The sequence below is a fragment of the Patiria miniata genome, unplaced genomic scaffold (assembly GCF_015706575.1).
Source record: "Patiria miniata isolate m_02_andy unplaced genomic scaffold, ASM1570657v1 HiC_scaffold_22, whole genome shotgun sequence".
NCBI classification, from domain to species: Eukaryota; Metazoa; Echinodermata; class Asteroidea; order Valvatida; family Asterinidae; genus Patiria; species Patiria miniata.
In genome coordinates this window covers 11,759,889-11,769,468 of record NW_024037061.1, presented here as the reverse complement: position 1 = coordinate 11,769,468, position 9,580 = coordinate 11,759,889, and the positions used below count along the sequence as shown (strand labels likewise).

Here is a 9,580-nt window from a genome sequence, read left to right as displayed (position 1 = left end):
GAGGTAGTTATTATCTCCTCTTTCGTCATTTCAGGAGTGTGGCAATTAGCGAATGGGGAACTCACTTGACGAGATCATTATACTCTTGCTGAGTCTAGCCCACTCAGAAGTGATTAGTTTGCCATAACCCAATGCATCCCTGTTGAAATATATGAGACTGTGTGTTCACCATATGACAGATGAGGTGATTTAGGACTGCATATTGCATGTGTACACATTGAAGCATACTGCAGTTGTCAGGATTTTTATTTTTCTTTTGAACATTTTGTTTCTCAGGTGTCATAATGTTTTTATTTCAAAATAAGGATATGAGGCCCTTATCTGTTAGGAATGGTTTTGAATTCCACATTAGACAAAATCGGAGTAAAATTTAAACATAAATAAAAAATAAAGGCTAAAACCCTTCGTTTTACAAAACAAATGTATCTCAAGTTCTATTCTATTTTCTTTCTCAACCTCAAATTTTCATCCGAGTGGGGTGTCAGGTATAAATAGACTTCTGAATGGCATTTACACAAAAATGTTCACTGTGCTGACAATATCTTCTTTTAAACATTTTGTTTATCAAGTGTCATGAGATTTTTATTTCAAAATATTGATATGAGGCCCTTATCTGTTAGAACTGGTTTGGAATTCCATATTAGTCAAAATCTGAGTACAATTTAAAAACAAATACAAAATGAAGGCAAAAACCCATCGTTTTACAAAACAAATGTATCTTCAATTCTATTTTTTTTTCTCAACCTCAAATTTTCATCCGAGTGCGATGTTAGATAAAAATTAACTTCTGAATATGGCATTTACACAAAATACTTCACTGCGCTGGCACAATATCGCTTCTTTCCAATATAAAAGCCATCACATTTACAATGTGCATCCCATTTACAATGTGCTTTTGCATTCAGCAAATTATGCTAGTTTTTTTCTAATGACGTCCCACACAAAGAGACCTTTAGTCAAACACAGGGGGTTAAAAATTAACATCAGTTTCCATCACCTCTGTTGACAGGCTCTGCATAGCCTATATTGATTGGGCCTACCAGCATAATTGGCTCGGTTACATTAAAGCTGCGAACCTCCGCGTGAGTGTTTGCGAGGGGAACAAATACATTTTAATTTAGAATCGGAGTGATGAGCTCATCCAGTTAGAATTCTATAATTGTTTCAATATTTCAAAACAGGATTACCCCATACATTTTAAATGTACATGTAGGTGTGAATTTTTCATGGTAGGGAGTGCTACATAGTACATTTACCGAGCCCAAAATAAATAGTTTTGTTCAAATAGGCCTATATGGAGGTTTTGTTTTAAATTGAAAAATATGTATAATTTATTTTTGAAAAAAATACATTCGATTGATATTGCAATGCGCAAATTAAAGAGTTAATAAGGAGGCATTTTCTTTGGAAAAACAGAAAGAAATGTATTCCTTTATACTAAACTACTATTATTTGTCCTTTAAAGAGCAAATTTTGGAATGACTTTACGTTGTTTTTTTCAGTGAAGTATACAGTTACAAACTTACACAGATTATATACCATCAACTTTGGCAATGTTAGCCCAATGCAAAGTAAACAATTTCCATTATACATTGTATTAGAAAAATCGACGTGTTAGCATTACATAAATTTTGCAGACTTACAGCTAGACAATCTGCAAACACACAACTTACATGTATCAGACAAAAATCACTTGGTTCACACCTTTTTGTGTAGTACTTGGTATCGCAGTATTGCACAGTAAAAGTACCCCAAAAAAACCCAGGATGTCCAAAGAAAAAAGTCCATGTTTTGCCAATACATAATGATGGACACCCAAGTTTTCCAATGTGGTGTTGGCAAAGTTTCCCAGTGAAAATTTAACCAGATTATGTCCAATCTTTTCAGAAAGTAAAAAAAAAAGTTGGATAATTGAATGGTGACATTTGGAAGTTGACAAGTGGTTAGCCTACTTTTTCAAGTTCGCAGTGTAAATTCTGACCAAGCATGGACTGCCCATTTCCTTTTCAGTTTGAAAGTTGATTGTGCTAAAAGACGATGGTCAAACAGGTTTCTATTTTAACAATATGTTTAACCAGTCCAGTGAAAAATTTCACAAATTGAAGGAGAGAATTTTACCAAATCATGGTGGAAAAAAAGACCATTGTATATAATGCTATCACTTAAGTATTAAGAACTGACAAAGATAAGAACATCTTCTTTTCGGACATCCTGTCTAAAAACTTAAGAAGGCACAAAGATTAAAGTTGCATCAGAAGGGTAGGACATATTTAGGTTTACCCCTTAGGGTAACACTTTGAGTGCATAATTACATATAAGTGCAATGATGGCATTGCCACAAATTGAAAAATGTTGAAATGAAAATAAACTTGCATTTATTAATTTGTGATACTTGTGTTTTTTGTAATGTTATCTTTTGGTCAATTTCTAACAGTGATCGGATGAGATTTTAATAATGTCATCGAGGAGTACTTTTCTTCAGAATTTTCCTTTTACAAAAATTAATTTGAATATATACATATTTACATTTTTTTGGGCTGAAAATAGTTGCCTCAAATCTCTAGCGTCATACCCTCGTCCCAGTTTTGTCCGATTTCTTCGTAAGGTGGCTCCTCTACCCAGGGCACCTGTACTGCAACGTTCCGGTGCCAGGGAGCTGGCCGTTGCCACGTGGGCATGTCCCTGACGCTGATGCGGTCTCTGGGCTCAAAGTAGATGCTGCCTTGCTCCCAGTTCTGGACAGACGAGGGCCCGTACTGGCCGTAGATCATCTGGGGCATTTGGGTGACGGTCTTGGTGTTCTGTGGCCGGCACCGGCAGGTCACTACAACCAGAACAATGAGGACTAAAAGGATGAGTGTAAGGGTGCTTGCGATGATTGCCAGAACCTCTGGCTTGAGAATGATGTTATTTGGATCTGTTTGAGGTTTACTTGGGGCTCCTCCTGTGTCCAAACCATCATTTGGTGTCATCTTCCTGGATGGCGTTGTGCCGTAGATGGGATTTGTAAGCGCTTGGTTGACACTGAGCGTGATTGCATCCCGTACCGTTCCGAGGTCGTTGGTTGCGTTACACCCGATGATCAGACCGCTATCAGCAAGTGCTGCCGTGAAGGTTATACGCTTGTTGTCGTCATGGTAAGTGATCCTGTTTTGGTCAATTTTTTCGCTGAAGGTCCAGATGTAGGAAGGAGGAGGATTGGCCTCGGAGTTGCAAGTGAGCTCTATTTCCTGGTCAGCTGCGACGTAATTTGAACCTTCAATCTCTGCGAAAGTTGGCGGGAAGGTCACGTCCAGTGGTCCAAGACTGCAGCTTCGACGGACCAGGTTTGTGGCTGAGGTGGTCAGCTTGCACTGGAATATATTTCCGTGATTCTCGGGCCCGACCCTGAAGGTGTAATCGATGTTCCGGAAGCCGATTTGCGTATCGTCCGTGTGAATGGGCAGAGGATCTCCCGCATGGGTCCACATCAGAGTGACCGGCGGGTTGCCGCGCTCCGACTGGCACGTGATGGTGATCTCCTCACCCACCTGGTAGCTGTCTTTGGTCAAGGGGAAGCAGCTGGGGTACCTGCTGGGCGGGACATGGTGCACCACCAGCCTGACGGCACCAGACTCCAATACTTCCGTGTCAGTGCTTTTGTCGATCACCTGACAGCTGTATGTTGTATCGTCCCCTAAAGTCACATGGTTTATCATGAGATTGTACTCACCACGATTCAGGTCCATCTCAACACGGAGGCGCGTCTCCGTAATTAGCATGCCCGCATCTCGGCTGATTAGGATCCCTCCACGATACCATTGCAGTTCATGGTTTGACTGCAGATTGTTAATCACACAATAAATGGTCACATTGCCACCCTCGAGTGCCGTGGTCTCCATAGGTTCAATTTTGAAATCTGGTTGACAAAGAGCTACTGCAATTAAGGAGAGAAACTGCAGCGATGTCTGCAAAGACTTGGATCTGATCCTGTACCACTCCATCTTGAGAGCTAATGTACAAATTCAGTTCCCCGAAATTGAGTTCCTAAGTTGCAAGAATCAGCAGTAGTCACAAACTAACGTTGCAATCTCTAGCATTCTCTGGCATCAATTCAGCTGGAATTCATCTCATCACCATCCCATTACATGCAGACTGCAGAGAACATTTGCAGAGCACACAACACAACCACAGATGTCTCTGTAAATGTTTAACGTCAAAATCTCTCTTCTCATTGGCTGATGGATCCAGTTAATCATCTGATCCGGTCAATTTTACAAAAGCTTTGAAAAAGCTGGCAGCAGTGACAATTTCTCCAATTTCACAAGCTCTTGCAAAGTGCATGCAGTTTTTCCAGGAATTGTAGGCTGTGCATGAGGATTTTTTACATCTGTCTTCTACGCTGGCATCCCATGAAATATCTGAAAGTGCTCAGTGATTCTCTGGCCTGCCTCTCTAGCTAGCTGAGCCTAGTACACACACTATGGATTTACACACACCTAATGCTATCCAATGACATCACCCCCTCTCTTGAGTCACACTTATGCCACGTGCGGGGCCCATCTGTGTGAGTGACACCAGAAGTGTGCCACATTGGACCAATCAGGGGCCACCAACAGCTGGGCTGGCTGTTGCTCAGTGGGCGGGACTTGGTATGCAAATGAGGCCATTGTGGGCTGGGCAGGCGAGTTGGCCCATGTCAGTGATTTGTGCACAAGTTTGCTGTGTAGCAGCTGTGGGCATGTCTGAGCATTCACAATGAAGTAATTTGGGGCATTGTAAAGTATTACACTGTGTTAGTGTGAATTTATTGAGGTTGATAAATTGACTGTTAATTTCCGAAGCTGGGTATCCATTATAAACAATTTCACATAATAGTTTGTGACCAAAAATCTGAATTATTATTATTAATTCCAAATAGTTACTGCAGAGAAAATGCAAATATATGCCATTTTCTTCCTTAGATAAATATATAAGTTTTAATTTCAGAAAGTTATTCCAGAATAACTACCGAACGTATGCAGTGCTGTTTTGGTTAGAATTTGTGGAAAATTTATTAAAATTTGATTTATTCAAGACCAGAATTGCCCCATATTTGTATGAGAACAAGTATTGTAGTTGTACAGTGTTCAAATTGTCAGTTAGCTTTGGAGATACAATGTACATGTATGACAATGTTTCCTGTTCTATATTTTAATCGTCCAGCTTAATTGCAGTAGGCCCCCTAAGGCCAAAAAAAAAGTCTTCGGTTTCTGGTATGCGCGCGCGTCGCCGTAGCCATGCACGTTGGCAAAATGAAAAATTTTTTTTTTTCAATAAAAGATGATGTCTCAAAATCACCAAACTCACTGGTTTGACTGGAATCCTGCTGCTGCACAATTTTAACGTGTTTTTAGATGGGGTTATGATCGAGAATAAGCTTTATGTGGCCTCTCCGGACTCCCATAAATTTGCACTAGGTTTAGTCGGGCACCATTTGCAGTCATCAGCCGACATTTGAAGCAAAAAAAAACAGGTAAAAACAAAAAAAAAGCCGCATCGCCGCGCCACTTTTTTGGGGGGCAAGCTCCATACCAGAAACCGGAGACTTTTTTTTTTTGGCCTAATGTGTGTCAACCTTGTGGAATATAAGGTTAAATGGACGTGAATATTTCTCTTAACTCTTTCAGCGCCCGTGAAATTTAAAAAGTTTAACCCTAAAGTGCCCATCTTCGAGCTTTTTTTTTAATTGTTCAAAACTCTTTAAAAAAAAAAAGGAAATAAGTTTTACTCGCTAACTTTGTTGTTGTTGCTCTCTGGTATATCCTTGGTACATTGGAAAGTCAGTAGTAGTCACGAACATAGTGATACACCCTGAAACACTGTCCTGCACACACAGGGGAATTCCGCACTTTTTGCAGAAAATTTGAGTGTCAGTGTTGCGCCCTCTTGCAAGAACTCGAATGAAACAAATAAATACAGGTCGTACCTGAATGAAAATGATATTATTAAAAAAAGAGCGAGAGCGCCCCCTTGTGACAACATGCCTACTCTACCTCCTACTTGTACGAGGTTTGGCGATTTTAAGTACGAACATTACCTCGTACATGTACGAGGTTGGCAATTTCTTACTAACAAATATACCTCGTACATGTACGACTTTGGCACTGAAAGAGTGAAGTATTAAAAATAACGTGCACTTGTTTAGAATTTTAAAGACTCTCTGAAGTAAAGTCATTTTCATGCCATGTCTTCCATTTTCCTCCCTTTATTTGCAGACAAGCAGCTATTAAATGTGAGCTGGTCAAGGGAAGTGAGTCCCAAGTCTCTCCAATCAAATTCAAATTTTAGCCAAAATTACTACAATTTTAAAAATAATATTCTCAAAAATGTGTTCTCTTTAATTTCCTCATAACTTTGTTACAAAGAATTAAAAGTGACATTTTCCGGAAAATAGAAATTGAGTTGGCATCGGCCTGTGACTCAGTTTCCCTAAATAAATTGACATTATAAAAATCAGCATTTTAACCAGGAAAATCGTACACTAGAAAAATCCTACACCATTTACTTTTTGTCATAATCATGTACAATTAATAATAACTTGACTTAAAAAAATCAGTTAAAAAAAATTTACACATTGATTTTATTTTGGTGAGATATTTACATAAGAAGAGTATATTCCATAACGTGCTAAATGCCATTTTGTTACCTATTAGAATTCCTCCCCCTTCTGGCCGCTTAAAGTCAGCTTTGACAAGTTTTATGAAGATTAACAAACTTAAGAATACAGTATTTAGCAATATACAATGTACATGCGTAAAAAAAGGTTTAGAAACAGTTGTTATACTATTCATAAGATGGAATTTTGCTTCGGTGTGATGTATATCAATATTAGGTTTTGCTTTTCGCCGACATATAAACGGGGTCTACACGATGTTCCCCAATACTTATGTTCCCCACTTCCGATGTTCCGCGAAATCCTTAGGATTAGGGTAAGGGTTAGTGTTAGGGTTAGGGGGAACATCAGTATTGGGGAACATCGGTATTGGGGAACATGGGTATGAACCCGTATAAGCACCGTATACTCTGTGTGTTACCTCCCGAGTGAAAGTTGGAAAAAATCACTCAGTGGGCCTCGAACCCACTACCTCCTGCTTTCTAGTGCGGACATCTTACCACTTGACCACCGAGCCTGCAAGATCGGTTGGCTGGTTTGAATCTGATGTACAGTTGTTATACTGTTTTCTATTCTTCAAAATTTCATAATGTCAACATTTTTCACTATTTTTCAAATGGATATAGCCCGTTTTGTAAATAAACTACATAAACTGAGCCAAAGTGGTGGGCAAACATTTCATTTCCTGTTGGTTTTGAGATATTCACTTCTTTTAGATGCAATTTTCCTATCATACAGCTTTTTTTTACAATTCTCTAAGTATGCTGTCATCGTTATAACAAGGTACATGTAATACATCATTTACCCTTTTCTGTCAGAATTCCGTGGCATTTTATGGAGGGAAACTTCAATTTGAAACTTGAGATGAAAAAGGTCTCTTGTGACCTCCAATGAAAGCCACACCATGAGAGTGGGGGTTAATCTGCTTCCCCTAGTTCCGCTGAAATTCATCCAACCTTAACTGTTTCCTTCTTTCACAAAGGTTGGAATCTACAGAGATTTTGTTATCATGACTACAGTATTGACCCCATGTCAGCGATTTTCGGACAAATACTGGTACCAAAAGTTTTCATATTTTTTTTTACAGTTTACATTTATCGGATATTTCTCATCTGTAAATAGGCCTATATTCTTAGTTTCTGTAAGATTTTGCTAACACCGTTAAAAAAAATAAGGCTATCAACCAATATTTTTGCAAATTTTTTGCTTGAATAATATTACATTTGTTGAAAATGTCAGCAATTTTCACTTCTGTGTACAAACAGCATTTCTGGCTTACAAAATCAATAAAGATTCATTAATTTTTTAATCTGAGTAAAACTTAACGAGCAACATATCCACTTTTTAAGCCTTAGAATTACATGTTACATGGCATTCATATAAATTTGCTTCCATATTTAAGCCTATGTACATTTATCACATTTACTGCTACAATTTTCACATCTCAGAAATATTGGAGCCTGGGAACTTGACAGTAACATGTGCATTGCCTTAAAATTCAGATATCTGGGTAAAATCAAATCAATCAAGGAAACAATTAAACTCAGTATAAGACCATACCATTATTTAAAACAAATATTTCAAACACTTGGCCCTAAAAAATCTGTGGTTATAATCTTTCAGTACTTCATAAAATTCAGATATCTGGGTAAAATCAAATCAATCAAGGAAACAATTAAACTCAGTATAAGACCACCTGTACCATTATTTAAAACAAATATTTCAAACACTTGGCCGTAAAAAAAATCTGGTTATAAGGCAAAAAAAAAAAATATTCTGGTCAGACCAAAGTTCCATAATTGACGCGCGGGGACGCGTTTTTTTTTTTTTTTTTTTTGCTTTTTTTTTTTTCTTCAAGCTTGGATTGTACAGACAAGGTGGGGTACTTTTTTGCTTTTTTGGTGTCCTCATGTTCATTGGTGTCCATAATTTGCCTTGGTGCTCTTGATCATTTGCCTTGGTGCAATTTCCTATTCCTTGGTGCTCTTTGGTAAAAAAAATTGAGGAGGTGCGGCAATAGAAGGCGCTGTTGGAGCTACCGCGAAACATTTTTGAAGAAAAAAAAAAGATTGACGCGCATGATTAAAATCGACGCGCGCGCTGACCAGAGACCGACTTTTTTTTTTTTTTGGCCTAATCTTTCAATACTCCAAATTGTACAGATATCTTTCATCATGCCTTATTTAATAACATACTATTTTGCGCATATGCACAAGCAAATTAAAAATTACCTGTATTTTATTTTAAAGGAGCTTTAGTGTTTTCAATTTTTGTCGGCATTCTTTCAGGAATATAAAAACAATTAGAAAAACAAGAGTTACATGTACATCTGTTTGATTGTAGTAAACGTATTTAACCAAACAAATTTGGTCAAATTTTTAGTTAACTTTGCACTTTTTTTCTCAGTCCTGTGCTCAATTTCATGATTTTCTAAACTCGTGATTGCTTGCAGACAGAAACCTCTTAAAATATGTATCAACATCACAAATCTTGAATAATTTTAACACACTTGCAATAACTACTTAGCCAAGAATGATAGTCCTTTAATCTCCTACAATTACTGCAAATCTTGGTAATAATAACTCATTAAACTCTGCTCTGTGTAAATGCCACTTATTCAATGCATATTTTGGTATTTTTTGACAGTTTAAGCACTATTGCAAATTCACTTTTTACATACCGTAGTTTTATTAAATTTTCTCAAATTTTGCCAATTCCCAGCAGCCCCCATACTAAGCACGTACTTAGACCGGCTCAATGACAACAAAATGCCCGCTATTAAAAAGGAAAAAACACTAAAATAGGAAACAAGTCTTCAAAGTCTTTTGAAGATGCACATTTTTGTTTGTACAGCATATCATACATGTACTTGAATTATATGCATTTCATAAAAAAAGGGTTCTGGTTCTTTTTTTTTTAGATTGAGCAAAGAAGTTGTTGGTACAT

General features: G+C 37.8%; 1 protein-coding gene across 1 annotated transcript; it reads right to left on the bottom strand.

The window, feature by feature from the left end:
• Window positions 1-407: 407 nt before the first annotated feature.
• LOC119730565 (nephrin-like) lies at window positions 408-4,538 on the bottom strand. The gene has a single exon (XM_038203542.1). It carries the CDS (start codon window positions 3,981-3,983, stop codon window positions 2,553-2,555), a length of 1,431 nt encoding a protein of 476 aa, XP_038059470.1. The 5' UTR covers window positions 3,984-4,538; the 3' UTR covers window positions 408-2,552.
• Between the last annotated feature and the right edge of the window lie 5,042 nt (window positions 4,539-9,580).